This window comes from Schistocerca americana, chromosome X, assembly GCF_021461395.2.
Source record: "Schistocerca americana isolate TAMUIC-IGC-003095 chromosome X, iqSchAmer2.1, whole genome shotgun sequence".
Lineage (NCBI taxonomy): Eukaryota > Metazoa > Arthropoda > Insecta > Orthoptera > Acrididae > Schistocerca > Schistocerca americana.
The window spans coordinates 676926238-676945724 of NC_060130.1; the positions used below are offsets into that span (position 1 = coordinate 676926238).

The 19487-nt window shown below is 37.5% G+C and overlaps 1 protein-coding gene across 1 annotated transcript in view; it reads left to right on the forward strand.

The window, feature by feature from the left end:
• The window catches only part of LOC124556243 (potassium voltage-gated channel unc-103), a 700301-nt gene that overhangs the window by 607210 nt on the left and 73604 nt on the right, over positions 1-19487 (forward strand). Inside the window, exon 16 of the mRNA XM_047130231.1 lies at positions 5380-5544. Coding sequence (XP_046986187.1) covers positions 5380-5544 — 165 coding nt within the window. The remainder of the gene's footprint in view (positions 1-5379; positions 5545-19487) is intronic.

Genomic DNA, 19487 nt, shown 5'->3' on the forward strand with positions numbered 1-19487 from the left:
CATAGTGTCACTCGAAGCACTTTTACATGGTGATTAGGTGGCTAAAGAAATCATCTGGATTGGCTTGATATAGCTGCAACATTTCTGCTCTCGACTCACATCAGTGCACTATTTGAATGAATGTGAGCTGTCAGGAACCCAGAGTACAGCAATCTTTGTAGCTTTCAAAATGTTGTGGAAGATGTTGAAAACTAATTGATTACTGATTGTATGACACTCGATCGTGGTGTGCAGCACATGGTTTATTTACATAGACAGCTAGGTTTTATAGCCAACATGACATCAGCAGCCATGTCCACATAACAGCACACTGGTATCTCTTACTGGCTGCAAGGAGAGTCACCAATAGTGGTCATCGCAGGGTATCGACCTCACTGTTGGATGACAGACATATAGCAGATTTTCACTTCTTCCACTATTGCCTAAAGTGTGATTCAGTAGTCTTTTAGCAGAACACCAGGACCCCCAGTTCTATAGTGATTCCTGGTTCTTCATCATTCATACAAATTCTGAAAACAAATTACCACATGGTACTCCACTTCATCAATACACTGCAACATACTATTTTAGCTCCTCATGCTGTGTGCCACTGTGGCACAGAGTTTCCAGTGTGTACCAGGAGTGCTGGCATGTCCCTGAAAAAAGAAAGAAAAAGAGTTTTTTATATGGTAATTAAAACTTCATGACCACCCCTTGTATAAATATCAGGAGTGAGGGAATATGTGTATAGATAGACTAAGAAGGAAGCATATCATGTGAGATGAATATAATATAATATTATGTTTTTAAAAATTCAGTTTCCAGAAATTGTTGTAAAATAGTGAGGGAAGTGTCTGTAATGCCAGTGGTTAAGTTGTTCTTGTATCTACCAAGATTTCCAATCTCTTGTCACACACATGCAGCCATTTTCTTAAAGATTATTTTACAAAAAATTGCGACACTATCATAATTTAAAAAATGGATACCATGTCACCGTGAAGTTTTTCTCTTCCATTATAGTGTTATATCTTATAGTTTGCATAGAATTTAATGGTTAAGATGAATGCTAGTAAAGATGTAATGATATCTGCATTACCAACAATCATCAGGCTACTTTGTTTATTAAAATTATTTCACAACCATAGGAAGATACAATTTTTTTAATTACCTCACAGTGAGAGCACAACATTACTCACAGGGTTATTGCTCCTACTCCTGTGTCTATACCTTTTGATACAAACAATTACAATACAGTAATAACAGTAGTAGGTTCCACCAGAGTCCAGGCAATCTAGGGCAATTAACTTTGAATGTGGCTTGCTGTCATCAGTAGGGGTTGGCTGTACATCACCACTCTCTACCCGAACAAACCAGCATAATAATGTTTATACCAAATCCTTATAATAACAGTGAGACACATTAGCAAATAATTTAATAAAAGTTAAACTGTGGTTGCATCTGTTATTTTAAATCCTGAAGGATCATAATGATGCTGAAAACAAATTGAACTTAAATCCCTTTTATTTTTGAAAAATGCACAATGTATGCAAATGGTGGCCACAGACAAATAATTCAATGAATAACAGTCCAGTATCTATCAGCAGTGCAAAATTTGGAATTACTTCATGCAGACATAACATTTACATCCAGCAGCATGTGCTAAAAAATAAAGTACAACAGCGCAATAAACTCTCAAAAACTTGATCTGTGTCTCAGTGTTGACTAGTATGAGATTTATTATTCCCAGTGTCTCTAAACTTTATAACCTCAATGCGAGATTTCATCACTAACTAAACTGCCTCTAGAGACTGAAATCTGACTCCTGAAATTTACAGGTTATCACACCTGCTTAAGAGTATTCTAAGTCCCACTACAAAAAAGTATCATTCATGGCACACACATTGCCCGTAACCTTACCAACTTCAGATGAAACCGAGATCAAAGTACCTCATCACAAACTTCAGACAGAGGATGACAGACCATGAGCTCTGTCCTGCACACTTATTGAAAGGTTCACTCACATAAACACTGCTCAATTCAGTGCACATATTTTTATCCTGACCACCATTCATAATTTTCATAGTACTTTAATGTAAATTCTTGTGGCAAAACATTAGACAATATTTGAGGTCAGTTCAACTCTCTTAATAAAATCAATTCTGAATCATTTCAACAAATATAAACAAATCATACATATTCCACATTCAGCACTCGAGTCAAAACACTGACTTGACCTACTTTATAAATCATGACTGTAATTAGACATACATCAAAAGTTATTAGACTATTAAAAAAGAAAACTTTTGGAGATAAGATCATATGTATCTCTGTGCAGTTCTGGCTCTGTTTACATAAATAAACTAAGTTGCTTATAACATTAATGTATATTTGTTTAACTAGAAAGGTAATCTGTTCATTATGTTGCTGGCATTGTCCTCTTTCATTTGGTGCATAACAAGTGTGTCTTTCATGATGGCTTGAGTTGTTACAATTTGTTATAGACATAATGATAATAATGTTAATAATTTAACTATTAAAGCTTCTAACATTGATTTATCTTCAATGAGCCCTTTCCATTGCCACAGTTCCAAAGCCATCACTGATTTCTTTCCACCATGCTTGTAAGGCATTTTACATATTTTCATTAAAACTGTATCAGTGATGACATTCCAAGTCTCAGGCCCCTCCATCTCCACTCATCCCATGACTGTGCCACTTTTAACATATCCATCTTTCTGACCAGGAAAACCCTGATGAGCATGAGGCCTCGTGGCTTGCTAGCTGCCTTTAACTGCACTTAGCTCACCTGTCACTCTCTGTCTGACAGCTGGCCACTCCAACAAAAGTTCACACCAACCCACCACTGACCTGTCAGATTTAGTATGCCCTGAGGCATTCGATCTGGCTGCTCATAATGTTACACATGATTCCTCTTTGAATGAGGTCATTCATTCATGTAAAAGCTCAGAGCTTTTTTCATTCTCTTTGTTATAAGCAGATCAAGTTTTATCATCCTGTGACATAACTTTGTGTATATCTCAGTAACTGCTGCCTTGATACTGTGTAAATGTGAGTACAAAGTTTCCCACATGGATATAGTTCCTATGAACTGCTGTGTTATATGCACTTGCTTGCAGAGAATTTTTCTTCCACAATTATTTCCCTTGATCTAATTTCTTAATTGTTACTTCCTAGTAAACCTGAAAGAAAATATCCTAATATCAAAAAATATACAAAATAATTAACAACTTACCATAAAGAGGACATGTAAAGTTGCAGACAGGCACAATTAAAAGACGGTTATGCAAAGCTCTCTGCTTTCATAGGTAAAAGAGAGACACACACCATTCACACACACAAGCAAGCATACCTCATGCTGAAATAACCGCCAACTCCAGCGTATTGGGCTGGAGCATATTTAACATGTTCCTTCCTGGAGTTTTCATTATTTAATTGGAAATAATTAACATAGTAAGGAAAGTTCTGACAGGATGAAAATACTTTAGTAGTAAAGATCATTCACAGAATAGCAGAAGAATTGAGTACTTGTCAGGCATGCACAAAAGAGAAAGAAAACTTGCTAGCTATTGGAATAAATCCTTTGTCGAGCTATAGCACATGCTCTCGCGCGCGCGTGCACTCACACACACACACACACACACACACACACACACACACACACACACACACACACACACATTTGTATTTGCACTTTAGTTTGACAGGAATTTATTCCCAAAGGTCATAAGTTTTCTTTCCATTTTGTGTGTGCCTGTCGATGACTCAGTACTTCCACTGCTTGGTTAGTGGTCTCCTTTGCTCAAAAAATAATTAACAATTATTGTTTCTGAAATTAAGCTTATATATATTATCTTAGACATATTTAACATAAAACTGATTATTTACATGTGATCAGCGGCATTATTTATCTTATTGACAGTGTACCCACTTCAAACTATTTTAAATAAGTTGTTTTACTTTAATGTGTTTTATTTTGCTGGGGTCCTCACTAAATATGACACATCATAGTATCACACATGGGAAAAATGTTATCCATGCTCAGTTATTCTTAAAAGAATTTCTTAATAATCTCTGTGGCTATTATGTTCAGCATTGAACATCATGGTTACACTGATATTGATCATTTTTGTACTGCATTTATCTAGGAGTATTTTTTACTTCAGACATTTGAAGCAAAGCATACTTTTACATCAATTCAAAGAAATTTGTCTTTTCTGAATTTCTGTGTCATGTTAGCAAAGTAAGATTACCCAAATAATCAGCAGAAATAAACTTTCACATATGCTGTGTAGTTCTTTTTTTTTAGTCAGGGAGTGGTGATGAATGTTTGTTGTTAAGAATAATTTTCTTCTATTTGAAAGGGTACTGTGTTCAAAATTTTTATTACTCTTAAGCTTCAAAAAGTGCCAGTTTCTTTTAAATAATGGTAGATACTCACTATAGCCAACATGTTCTTCCTGACAGAATGAGCAGGTGTAGTGATATTTGAAATAATTCTCATGTATTTTTCAGTCTCAGTTGCACTTCTTTTTGCAAAAATGAGCAACTGAGAATGAAGAATAAATGAGAATAGCTTTAAGGATAGATATTATTGTCTAACCACCTGTATAACATATGTTTCTTATATTGAATTTTCTTTTAGATTTCATGCATTGATTTATTTTTTTACATGACGTAAACATTTGACAGATGTTTCCATTACTAAGAACCTATTGAGCTTCCAAGCATCTGAATTAATTAAAAGTTATTGGGTTTATCAAAAAGGTGTAATGTTTGAATACGATTTACTGTCTTTACATTTCCTGGCAGATTGTGGAGAAGAATCTTACCTAAATATTATTTGTATCTGGTCTTTAGCTGGAACATAATGTCATCAAGATAATGTTATGTTCCGGCTGAAGACCCAATATGAATATTATCAATTAATATTATGGAAAAGTTTATGGAGCCACATCTTACCTAAATGTTGCAAATTTTCAACAAACTTACTCAGATGTAAACAAAAGAGCTTTATGTAGCACTATGCTGTCGCAAAACATTGTAGGATCCTCATGAGATATTAGCATACTTAAACTATGAACTCTGTGGCAGTATTTGGCTTGTTATGCTTTTTCCAGCTTGCTGAAAATATCTCACCTTCATGTGATCAGTCACATCAAACAAACATTTTTGATAACTAAAGTCGCACACTAATACTAAATCACTGGATACTTATATTATATTCAAAGGGAAATGAACAATTTGTCACATAAAACTAATTTTGTAATTTAGCTTTTCTGACATGTAGTTGCTGTTTGAGCTTGGCATGCTGGTTAATTAGTAATTACAGGCCAAGCTGTAATAGTTAGCACATTGCTTGATGCTAGTTGAACATCATAGGTGGCTTGACGAACACGGTGGTAGCACTGGACTCCCTCATGAAATCCAGCAGCCATGGAAATGGCAAGCACTCACAAGGTACTCCAAACGTGGGCCCATCTCCTGCTGTATCGGTCCACTGCTGCACCAAAGAGAACCAGCCATTGCTTCATCATCAAACTCCAAGTATGTCCATTCAGGGCAGCAGATTTCTCAAGATGATACTATTTTCTTTTTCCTTTTTGTAGTTTCATGTATGTGTGTAAGACTTTTTTCTTATTAATTTATAGTTTGTTATCTGTGCCAGTATTGCTGAAAAGTTTTGAAGTAAGTAATTATGAATGTAAAAAAATAAAATATAAACTACGTCAGACCAAAGCATATGGCGTACTGGTAAGAAGTGAGCAAAAGCATGTCTGTCTTAGTGAGGTACCAGATGCTATACATTACACAGTGACTATAAAATATATGCTTATAGACATTTATAAGTAAAGAATGTGCATTGTTACTGGATTCAAAGTGCTCTGTGGCTCTGCAACTTTTTATATAACAATTTAATTCATAGGTTAAAGAGACTAATCATTTCTTGGCTCATTCAGAATTGACATAATTTCTGTTCCGATGAAGTACTTTTTGGCACATTTTCCTAATTCATTGCTCCTGTTGTCTATGACTTACACACTAATCAGCACTTTCTCAATCTTTACTGATCAGGAAAAGGAAAAAAAAGCCTATATTACCTCTTTATCTTTGTTAACAAATTCCAAATTCACCAAGAACTGTTCCACCTTTGAGAATCAAAATTATGAAGAGTTTGGTTGCTCTAGTGTGGCAGCAATGATAGTATCTTCTTCTTCTTCTTCTGACAACTTCTTTACAGAATGCTTAAGAAGGGATTCTTGGAGACCAGTGATTTTCAGCTGTTCTCATGGTTCTCATTTATTGATGATGTGTTCTTCATCTGGGCAGATGGTAAAGCTGATGTGCAAAATTTCCTGACGTAACCAATCCATGTTGAAGATATGTTTTCCTGTCAAAATTTAAGTTGATCTATGTCTGTCCCTTTCAATATCTCCCTCTTGTGGTAAAATTGTCATCTGATTGCATAAAACAGATAGCCAGCTGCTCTGTTCCCTATTATCTTCATCCATTTCCCCATCTGCTCTGAAGACAGAGCCCAAGTGCTTAAATTTACAAACTGATTCTAGTTTCTAGTGGATCCCATTCATTGTAATGTTATCCAATTCTTCCCCTTTGTTTATTATAATCATAGTTTTAGTTTTTAAAACATATATCTCAATTCAAAGGAGGTATTGAATAGAATTGGGGAGAAGAGGAGTTTGTGGCACAACTTGACAAGAAGAAGGGACCCATTGGTAGGACATGTTCGGAGGCATCAAGGGATCACAAATTTAGCATTGGAGGGCAGCGTGGAGGGTAAAAATTGTAGAGGGAGACCAAGAGATGAATACACTAAGTAGATTCAGAAGGATGTAGGTTGCAGTAAGTACTGGGAGATGAAGAAGATTGCACAGGATAGATTAGCATGGAGAGCTACATCAAACCAGTCTCAGGACTGAAGACAACAACAACAACAACAACAACAACAACAACCTCAATTCCTTTCTCCTTCAACTCTGTCTCCTGTACACTGATGCTGTGTTTGAGTTTTTATTGACTAAGCAGAAGATTGAGACTACAGCCTTGCTGGTCTCTTTTCCTCATACTTCATTTAGCAGAGCTCTGATTTCCTGTTCTCACATTGATTCTGCATTTTGCATAAAGGCTCCTGTAGGATCTATATGAAGACTGATTGACCCCACATTCCTGTAAGGACTTCTGTAGTTCAGGTCTTGAAATGGTGTTAGGTGCCTTGTTTCTCTCTATAAGTTTTTGACAGGGCATTTTAAGTATAAGATGAGATTTTAGGTACCTCCATTAGGATGAAAGCCCTGCATCCCATCTTATAATCTGTCTTTGACCAGCTTCCTCAATCTAGTTTCTACAGCCATTATGGGGATCTTTACAAGTACAGATAGCAGTTAAATGCCTCTGTGATCATTATGCACAAAATTATCCTCTTTCATAAAAATGGAAATTATTACTGTTGCTTGCCAGTTTCTAGAGATAGTCTTTGTCTTCCACACATGCATCATGATTATAAATATGAAGTCATCTGCCTTCTTCCTCGAGATTTTAATCATTTACAGTGCGATACAACTGTGTCTTGCTGCTACTGTCCCATAGGTTAGCATCTGCATTTTGCTTCATTCCAGTCCTTGTTTGGTCCTTCTTACTTTTTCATTCTGCTTTCTCTCCTATTCTATTTGCTGTTTGTTTGCACATAATCAAATAACTCATGGATGTACATTATCTGACCAAAACCATCCAGAAACCTATTAGTGGACATTAATATGGGGTCGATCCATACTTTGCCTTTACGACTGCTTGATCTCTGTGGAGTAATGGCTGCTTGTTCTTCCTAAACAGCTGAAGCCAGAGAAGGTAGTGATGTTGTGCACTGGTATCTGGAAAGAAGTCAATGTTCTAACTCATCCCAAAGGGTTGAGGTCAGGACTCGGTGCAGGCCAGATCATTTTAGGAATGTTATTGTCCAAAACCTGTTGCCTCGCAGATGATGCTTTTTGACAGGGTGTATTGCCATGCTCATACAAACAATCATCATCTCTGAACTATTCCTCTATTGTATGCAGTACACAATGCTGTAAAATGTGTTCATAACATTCAACATTTTGCCTGTTCTTAGGTAGAATGTGGTGACCCCAACCTAACTGTGATAAACACCCCCATACTATAACACCGTCTCTTCCTTACTTCACTGTTGGCACTGTGTATAATAGAAGATAACATTCTGCAGGCATTCTCCAAATCCTGACTCTTTTATTGGATTGCCGCATTGTGTAGCATGGTTCCCCACTCAAAATAACTTGTTTCCAGTCTCTCACTGTGCAGTGGCATCACTCTACACACCACCTCAAGCATAGCTAAATATTGACTAAATAAATGTATGGCTTATAAGGAGCTACTCAAGCACTGTAGCCCATTCATTTTAACTCCATACACACAGTCATTGTGCTAACTGGTCTGTTGGTTGCACTTTGGAACCCAAGAGAGATTTCCTCTGCTGATTTCATGCCTGGTCATGGTTTAGCTAGGGGTTGTTTCTCTGCATTTATACTTCACAGCCATATCACCAACAGTCAGCTTGGGCAGAAGAGTTGAAATATCCCTGACGCATTTGTTACTCAGGTGACATCCAAAGACTAGTCTACATTATATGTAGCAGAGATTTCCTGCTGATCATCTTTACTGTTTCTCTACTGACAACACAATAATCCCCACCTCCTTTTACAGTGATGGGTCTGCATCTCGCGACTTCTCTTAGTCAATTCTGCTTTAAATAGGGTTTTCCAGATGCTTCTGACCAGCTAGTGTATTTATTAAATATGGGAATATTACTGTGGCTTCCCAATCTCTAGTGATTTTCTGTGTCTTCTACACATCCACCGTGATTTTTTAACAAGAGGTTTCCATTTTGTTCCTCAAGGTTTTAGTCATTTCTGGCATTATACCACTGTCTCTTTCTGCTTTCTTATTAGTTTTTTATACTCTCTGCACTTTGCTTGCTTCCAGTTCTTATTTGGCCCCTTTTATTTCTTAATTCTGTATTTTGTCCCACACTATTCACTCTTTATTTGCACATAGTCAAATAACTCATGAGTATATTCTCTCAATATCTCCATTATTTCTGCCTCTGTTGATATGATGTTTCAATTTTTGTCTTTCATGTATTTCAGAGGTCTTTATTTCTCTCTTCCTGTGGTCCTGAATACTAAATTCTCATGATATTTTCTGTTCTTTTCCATTTGCTTGTCAAATTCTTTCCATGCATATATATTTATTTATTTTACACTCACTAGTATCTTTAAATCCAGAAATGGTCCTCCATCCATCCTCCTCCTTTCTCACCTCTTTCTGGATGCAAATCCCTCATATCCTCTACACTTGAAGTATATCAGAATCAGGTTAAGTTAGTAAGTGAGTAAATAAATAAGAACAGATATACAAGTAGAAAAGTATGGTTCCCTTGATCCTTTCATGAATCTTAAGAAAACTTCCTTGATACTGACCTCTAGCTCACTTTTGGCCATATCCCAATCCTCAGCACATGTTCAGTTATCAGTTGACAACATTATCTTATGTTGACAGTTGCCAACAACTACATGTTATATACATCCTCCCCTACAGTTTTGATATTAATGGTATGTATATTGTCTTAGTCAATGATTTGTTAAGGAAAATACACCACTCTCTTCAGTTTTGCACTTATTTTATCACTTGTATTTGCAAGTGCTTACAAATTAATAGCATCTTTATGTTGATTTAATATAGATAAGTGAGTTGTCATATTCATGTTAATATTAAATGCTCTGAATAACCGGACATCACCCACTGGTATTTTTTGTGATCTCTCAAAGGCCTTTGATTGTGTAAATCATGGATTTCTTTTAGATAAGCTAAATCACTATGGTTTGAGGGGGGCAGTCCACAAATGGTTTAATTCATACTTAACTGGAAGAATGCAGAAAGTTGAAATAAGTGGTTCATGTAATGTTAAAACAACAGTTGATTCCTCAAACTGGGGGGGCTATCAAGTACGGGGTCCCACAGGGTATGGTCTTAAGTCCTTTACTGTTCTTGATATACATTAATGACTTACATTCCACATTGATGAACATGCAAAGTTAGTTCTTTTTGCTGATGATACAAGTATAGTAATAACATCCAAAAACCAAGAACTAAGTGATGTAATTGTAAATGATGTTTTTCACAAAATTATTAAGTGGTTCTCAGCAAACGGACTCTCTTTAAATTTTGATAAAACACAGTATATACAGTTCTGTACAGTAAATGGCACAACTCCAGTAATAAATATAGGCTTTGAACAGAAGTCTGTAGCTAAGGTAGAATTTTCAAAAATTTTAGGTGTGTCCATTGATGAGAGGTTAAACTGGAAGCAACACATTGATGGTCTGCTGAAACGTCTGAGTTCAGCTACGTATGCTATTAGGGTTATTGCAAATTTTGGTGATAAGAATCTCCGTAAATTAGCTTACTACGCCTACTTTCATTCACTGCTTTCGTATGGCATCATATTCTGGGGTAATTCATCATTGAGTAGAAAAGTATTCATTGCTCAAAAACGTGTAATCAGAATAATTGTTGGAACCCACCCACGGTCATCCTGCAGACATTTATTCAAGGATCTAGGGATCCTCACAGTAACCTCACAGTATATATATTCACTTATGAAATTTGTTGTTAATAATCCAACCCAGTTCAAAAGTAATAGCAGTTTGCATAGCTATAACACCAGGAGAAAGGATGATCTTCACTATGCAGGGTTAAATCTGACTTTGGCACAGAAAGGGGTAAATTATGCTGCCACAAAAGTCTTTGGTCACCTACCAAACAGCATCAAAAGCCTGACAGATAGCCAACCAACATTTAAAAATAAATTAAAAGAATTTCTAGATGACAATTCCTTCTACTCATTGGCTGAATTTTTAGATATAAATTAAGGGAGAAAAAATAAATAAATAAATAAAATAAAAAAATAAAATAAAATAAAGAAACAACTTAAACATTAGTGTCATGCAATATTTTGTGTAATGAAATATCTTGTACAGACAGCTTTTATTAACCTGACACATTCCACATCATTACGAAGTGTCGTATTCATGATCTATGGAACAAGTATTAATCTAATCTAATCTCTAATCTAATCCTAAAAAACAGCTGAAAGAAAGAGGAAACTACAGCTGTAATCTTTCCTGAGTGCCTGTGGCCCTACTGTATAGTTAAATGATAATGGCATCCTCTTGAGAAAAATATTCTGGAGGTAAAAATTATGACCCTTTAGGATCTACAGCTGGGGACTAGTCATGAGGATGTGATCACCTAGAGAAACAAAACTGGGATTTTGCAGGTCAAAGTTCAGAATGTTAAATACACTCCTGGAAATGGAAAAAAGAACACATTGACACCGGTGTGTCAGACCCACCATACTTGCTCTGGACACTGCGAGAGGGCTGTACAAGCAATGATCACACGCACGGCACAGCGGACACACCAGGAACCGCGGTGTTGGCCGTCGAATGGCGCTAGCTGCGCAGCATTTGTGCACCGCCGCCGTCAGTGTCAGCCAGTTTGCCGTGGCATACGGAGCTCCATCGCAGTCTTTAACACTGGTAGCATGCCGCGACAGCGTGGACGTGAACCGTATGTGCAGTTGACCGACTTTGAGCGAGGGCGTATAGTGGGCATGCGGGAGGCCGGGTGGACGTACCGCCGAATTGCTCAACATGTGGGGCGTGAGGTCTCCACAGTACATCGATGTTGTCGCCAGTGGTCAGCGGAAGGTGCACGTGCCCGTCGACCTGGGACCGGACCGCAGCGACGCACGGATGCACGCCAAGACCGTAGGATCCTACGCAGTGCCGTAGGGGACCGCACCGCCACTTCCCAGCAAATTAGGGACGCTGTTGCTCCCGGGGTATCGGCGAGGACCATTCGCAACCGTTTCCATGAAGCTGGACTACGGTCCCGCACACCGTTAGGCTGTCTTCCGCTCACGCCCCAACATCGTGCAGCCCGCCTCCAGTGGTGTCGCGACAGGCGTGAATGGAGGGACGAATGGAGACGTGTCGTCTTCAGCGATGAGAGTCGCTTCTGCCTTGGGCCAATGATGGTCGTATGCGTGTTTGGCGCCGTGCAGGTGAGCGCCACAATCAGGACTGCATACGACCGAGGCACACAGGGCCAACACCCGGCATCATGGTGTGGGGAGCGATCTCCTACACTGGCCGTACACCACTGGTGATCGTCGAGGGGCACTGAATAGTGCACGGTACATCCAAACCGTCATCGAACCCATCGTTCTACCATTCCTAGACCGGCAAGGGAACTTGCTGTTCCAACAGGACAATGCACGTCCGCATGTATCCCGTGCCACCCAACGTGCTCTAGAAGGTGTAAGTCAACTACCCTGGCCAGCAAGATCTCCGGATCTGTCCCCCATTGAGCATGTTTGGGACTGGATGAAGCGTCGTCTCACGCGGTCTGCACGTCCAGCACGAACGCTGGTCCAACTGAGGCGCCAGGTGGAAATGGCATGGCAAGCCGTTCCACAGGATTACATCCAGCATCTCTACGATCGTCTCCATGGGAGAATAGCAGCCTGCATTGCTGCGAAAGGTGGATATACACTGTACTAGTGCCGACATTGTGCATGCTCTGTTGCCTGTGTCTATGTGCCTGTGGTTCTGTCAGTGTGATCATGTGATGTATCTGACCCCAGGAATGTGTCAATAAAGTTTCCCCTTCCTGGGACAATGAATTCACGGTGTTCTTATTTCAATTTCCAGGAGTGTACCTTAATCAGGCAAGTAGGCTACAAAATGAAAATAGAGATATGGATAGGTTGAAGTTAGACATAATGGAAATTAGTAAAGTTTGGTGGCAGGAGGAACAGGACTTGTGATCAGGTGGATATGGGGTTCTAAATACAAAATCAGAAAGGCGTAATGCCGGAGTAGGTTTAAAAATGAATAATAAAATACGAATGAGAATAAGCTGCTATAAAAAGCTTAGTGAATGGATTATCACAGCCAAGATGGATACTGAGCCCACACCCACCACAGTGAACTGGAGGAAATGAATGAAAGAGGAAGCCGCCTGTAGAATTTTGCACAGGGCATAATTTTATCATTGCTAACACTAGGTTTAAGAGTCTTGAAAGAAGGTTGTATACATAGAAGAGAGCTGGAGACACTGGAAGCTTTCAGATAGATTATATAATGGTAAGACACAAATTTTGAAACCAGATTTTAAATTGTAAGATATTTCTGTGGGCAGACATGGACTCTGATCACAATTTATTGGTTATGAACTGTAGATTAATATGGATGAAATTGCAAAAAGGTAGGAAATTAAGGAGACAGGACCTGGACAAGTTGAAAGAACAAAAAGTTATTGGGAGTTTCAGAAGGAGTACTACACAATGATTGACTAGAACTGAGAAAAGGAATGCAGAAGAAGATGAATAGGTAGCCTTGAGAGATAAAATAGTGAAGGTAGCGGAGCATCAAAAGGTAAATTGACAAGGCTTAGTAGAAATCCTTGGATATCACAGAAGATATTGAATTTAACTGATGAAAAGAGGAAATATAAAAATACTGCAAATCAAGCTGGTGAAAGGGAATACAAATGTACACATAATGAGAAAAAATTAAAGAGGTCATTGGAAAAAAAAGAGAAGTGGCTGTATGAATATCAAGAGCTTAGGTGAAAAAACAGTTATAAGCAAAGAAGGGAAAGATGAAAGGTGGAAGGAGTATGTATAAGGTCAGTGCAAGGCAATATGAAGGCAATATAATGGAAAAGAAATATGATGTAGAAGAAGATTAGATGGGAAATACAATATTGTGAGAAGAATTTGACAGAGCACTGAAACACTTAAGTCAAAACAAGACCCCTGAAGTAGATGACATTCTGTCAGAACTACTCATAGCCTTGGGAGAATCAGCTGTAACAAAACTAATCCAACTGGTGTGCAAGATGTATGATACAGGCAAAACACCTCAGGCTTTAAGAAGCACATAATAATTCCCGTTACAAAGACAGCAGGTGCTGACAGGTGTGAATATTACTAAACTATCAGTTTAATAAGTCATGGTTGCAAAATACTAACTTGAATTCTTTAAAAAAGAAAGGAAGAACTGGTAGAAACCAACCTCTGGGAAGATGTTTGGATTCTGGAGAAATGTAGGAACACACAAGCAATACTGACACTGTGACTTCTCTTAGAAGACAGTTTAAGGAAAGGCAAGCATTTATAGCTTTTGTAGACTTAGAGAAAGCTTTTGACAATGTTGACTGGAATACACTCTTCAAAATTCTGTAAGTAGCAGGGGTAATATACAGGGAGCAAAAGGCTATTTAAAACTTGTATAGAAACCAGAGAGCAGTTATAAGAATCGAGAATCATGAAATGGAAGCACTGCTTGAAAAGGGAGTCAGACAGAGCTGTAGCCTATCCATGATGTTATTCAATCTGTACACTGACCAAGCAATAAAGGAAAGAAAAGGAAAATTTGGAATACAAATTAAAGTTCAGTTTGGAGAAATAAAATCTTTTAAGTTTAAGTCAGGAAAGGATATGGAAGAGCAATTTAATGGAATGAACAGTGTCTTGAAAGGAGGACATAAGATGAACATCAATAAAAGTGATACAAGGATTTGCTAATTGGACATCAAAATAATTATTGATGGCAGAAGAAGAGAGGTTATAAAATGTACACTCACAATGGCAAGTGTTTCTGAAGAAGAGGAATTTGTTAACATCCAATATACATAGATTTCAGTGTTAGGAAATATTTTCTGAAGGTATTTATTTTGAGCGTAGCCGTGTATGGAAGTAAAACAAGGATGATAAACAGCTTAAACAGAAGAGAATGGAAGCTTTTGAATTGTGGTGTTACAGAAGAATGCTGAAGACACTAAATAGAATTGAAGAGTCAACAAATTTGTGACAGGAAAGGATTGGTTGACAGGACATTCTGAGACATCAAGGGATCACCAATTTAGTATTGGAGGAAAGTGTGTGTGGGGGGGGGGGGGGGGGGAGGGGGGGGGAGGAGGGTAAAAATCGTAGAGGGAGACCAAGAGGGAAACACAGTAAGCACACTCAGAACAATGTAGGTGCAGTAGTTATTTGGAGATGAAGAGGACTGAACAGGATAGAGTAGTTTGGAGAGCTGCATCAAACCAATCTTTGGACTGAACACCACAACAACAACATTCATGAAGAACGGAATATAAATTCAAATGTGTATAAAATGATAAACTCTGTATAGGTAAGTGTAATGAAAGATGTACTTGTGAGTGAATGTTGGGCATTGTAATGCCTGTTAGTGTTACAATGTGCATGGCCCCATTGGGTAATGGCAAAATTTTCATGAAAAAGTTTTATGTCTTACTATTCTGCCTATTAGGCAAAAAGAAAGTATTACTGATTTCTGGTGATTTTATGCTACTGGCCATTAAAATTGCTACACCTAGAAGAAATCCAGATGATAAATAGGTATTCATTGGACAAATATATTATACTAGAACTGACCTGTGATTACATTTTCATGCAATTAGGGTGCATAGATCCTGAGAAATCAGTACCCAAAACAACCACCTCTGGCCGTAATAACAGCCTTGGTACGCCTGGGCATTGAGTCAAACAGAGCTTGGATGGCGTGTACAGGTACAGCCAATCATGCAGCTTCAACACGATACCACAGTTCATCAAGAGTAGTGACTGGCGTATTGTGACGAGCCAGTTATTTCTGACAATATCGTTCTTGTGAAACACAACTAACTATTTATTCTAATGAAGTAATGAGTGCTACCAACAGGGGATCTGAAATTGATTTCATATTTCTAGATTTCCAAAAGGCTTTTGATATATCTCCTCACAACTAGCTTGCAATCAAGCTGTGTGCCTATGGAGTATCATCTCAGTTGTGTGACTGGATTCGTAATTTCCTGTCAGAAAGACCACAGTTCATAGTAACTGATGAGAAGTCAATGAGTAAAACACAAGTGATATCTGGTGTTCACCAGGGAAGTGTTACACACTCTCTGCTGTTACTAATCTGTACAAACAATGTAGGAGACAATCTGAGTACCCATCTTAAATTGTTTTCAGATGATTCTGTCATTTAACATCCAGTAAAGTCATCAGAAGATCAAAACCAATTGCAAAATGGTTTAGACAAGATATCTGTCTAGTCCAAAAAGTGGCAGTTAATGCTAAATTATGAAACATGTGATGTCATAACATGAGTACTTAAAGGAATCTGTCAAATTTCAGTTTCATGATGGATAACACAAATCTAAAGGCTGCCAATTCAGCTGAATACCTAGTAATTACAATTATGAACAACTTAAACTGGAATGAAGGCAAGCCAAAAACTACATTTTATTGGCAGAACTCTTAGAAGGTACAACATTTCTATTATGCTTGTCTGTCTTCTGCTAGAATACTGCTGCATGATATGGGTTCATTACCAGATAGGGTTGACTGAGGACATAAAAAAAGTTTAAAGAAGGGAACCAACTTTTGTATGTCATGAAATAATTTTTGTATACTGTGAAATAGGGGAAACAATGTCACAGATATGTTATGCAAGCTGGAGTGGCCATAATTAAAACACAGGATTTTTTATGCAATGAGAATCATCCATGAAATTTAAATCTCCATCATTCCCCTCTGAATGCAAAAATATTTTGTTACACCCACCTACATAGAGGGAAAGTTTTCGTATGTTCATCCTTTTGACAGGGGGTCTTTGGGATGATGGTCGCTTTCTATTGTGAGAAAATAAAATGCCTACAGCCATTCTTATGATTTTATTTATTTTGTTGCAACCAGTTTCGGCACTTCAGTGCACCATTTTCAGGCTGTAGTTGATGTGGAAGGGTGTTGACATGATCCCTATATATATCACATCAGTGGCCAGCGTAACTGGAAACACAACTTAGAGTGCTGACACCTAAGTTTTCAGATAAGCTGCATTTCCAGTTATGCTCGCTGCTGATGCAATATATATAGGGGTTGTGTCAACCCCCTTCCGCATCAATTACAGCCTGAAGATGGCACACTGAGGTGCTGAAACTGGTTGCAACAAAATAAATAAATTCATAAGAATGGGTGTAGGCATTTTATTTTCTCACAGTACATAGGGATAAGTGATAATTGTAATAAAATAAAAGGAATCAGTGTTTGCACAGAAAGATTTAAGTATTTGTTTTTCCCACTTGGTAGATAGTGGAACGGTTGAGAAATATGTGAAAGTGGTCTGATGAAATCTCTGCCGGGCACTTACGGGTGAATTGCAGAGTAATCATGTTGATGTAGATGTAAGTATAGACATGCCTAGAATGTGGTAGTTCAGGAATCCAGTCATGATGGAAATATATTAAACCTAATGGCAACAAATAGACCTGACCCATATTAAAACAGGTGTCCATTACCATGAGGCATTTGTAGCAAGAATGAATTATAAAGTATGAAAGACAGCTAAAAGAAGTAGGAAGATTTATATCGTAATAAGTTAATGAGCCACTCGTGCACATCTCAAAGGGCAACTCGAAACATGTACCTTTGGGTGAAAAGTAGAATAGCTCATGATGGAAGTGATTCTTACTACTATTGTATGCATCCTCCTATCACTAGTTATTCCAATCCCATCACTATAAAGCATATAATCTAAAAACAAGAGTCCACTGTGGTATTTCATTATTATATATATCATATGTTGTACAACTACTGCTCACTGTTTTGCGCTGATATAATGAAAGATACACTGCCATTAAAATGGGAGTAAATACAACTGATAATCAGTACTGGTTACACATAGTAATCTCACAGTGTCTTCCATGTGAAAGAACAACCATGAAGTGAGTATTTGCACACTAAAGGGAAAATTTAGGACTGTAGCCTCCATTATCAGTATTTCATAACTTTGCATATGATAACATCTCACCATTCACATTCCCAAATTATTTAAATCTTTCCTGTTGTCACCTATGCCATACATCTCTTCTCCATCCCAGTTCCTCCCAAAATCTAAATGAATCTTTTTCCCCTCCCTCATTCCTGCTTCAGTTCCCTTCAGTGTCCTGTTGTTTTATTTTCCTTTTGTCTTTTTCTCTACTGTACTGTTTAATTTTTCTTCTTCTCAACTATCTACATATATATTTGTCGTTTCTTTATTTATTACTGATTTTGCTGTTGATATACCGTCGTGTATCTCCTCCATCAATCATTTCACACCTTTTAGCACTATCTTGCATTTTGGCAGTTAAAAGAACTCTTCATTACAGAAGATTGTTATTCAGTTAGATTTTTTCAAGTGCACCAGTTTGGACTAGGTAAGTGGACGCTCCTTTCTATATTTATTTCATTATATCACGCGTATAGATAATATCACTCTGACCTTGCATGTTGGTGAAAATGCTTACACTTTTTCGCACAAATGAAATTATGAAACATACATCAAAGGTAAGAAATATGACTCAAATTATGTTTGAATGTTGGGTTCCAATTGCTTTATCAGATGTAATACTGAGGGAGAGTTATAAACGTATGAAGGGGAAGGCAGTGTAAGTACATTAATCCTGAGAAAGAAACAAGAAAGCAATTTCCATAGAAAATAATGTGTAATACATTATTGTGCATGTATGAAAGGCACAGAGATAATAGCACAGCAATAGTAAATGAAACTACAAACCAATAAACCAACAAATGAATTATAAGTGAAATTCTCAACCCAAAAATTATTTTTGCTCTCCATTAATTTTCATATCATTCCTATCCTTTTTAATTTTTTTGTTATACTTTTGACTTATTCCTATCTGTTCAGCAACCTCTAGCTCACGTGATTTTTTTATATCTGTAGAACCGTTTGTCCTTCTGTGCTCTAATTTCTATCTGACTGATTTTATTTTTGGTAAACAGTGTAGGTATATGCAGATATATGCTTCTTTGTCCTCTGTTTAGCATCATGGTGATTGTTCTGCACATGTCATTTGCAGTTGTCCAATGTTTTTTGCCTGATATCAGCTGATATTTTATGGAATTTTCTTCACTTATAACTGCTGTTGGCAGTGCTTGGTACTTTGCTACAGTCTCTTCCAGGCTTCTTTAACCAGTGCATGACTGTATATTTTCTCATCCACTACAGAGTTCATTGTAATACATAATCTTACTCTGTAATTATGCTGTAACTTTTCACAGCAAAAATGATGTTATAAATGGTGCTAGAGGCTCTGATGATGGTTAGTTACCATTTGTTAATGAAACAGCTGTTTCTAATCTGCATGTATAGGTTGATGGAGTGTCCTCATTTTAAGTGACATTAAATTCAGGAAATTCTTAGTGCACTGACTACTTGAACTCAGTGGATACAGTTGCTTGTTTCAAGGTATACTGATTTGACATCCCAATCTCTATTCAGCATATTGTTGGAACTGTGATTCTGTATGGTTTCATT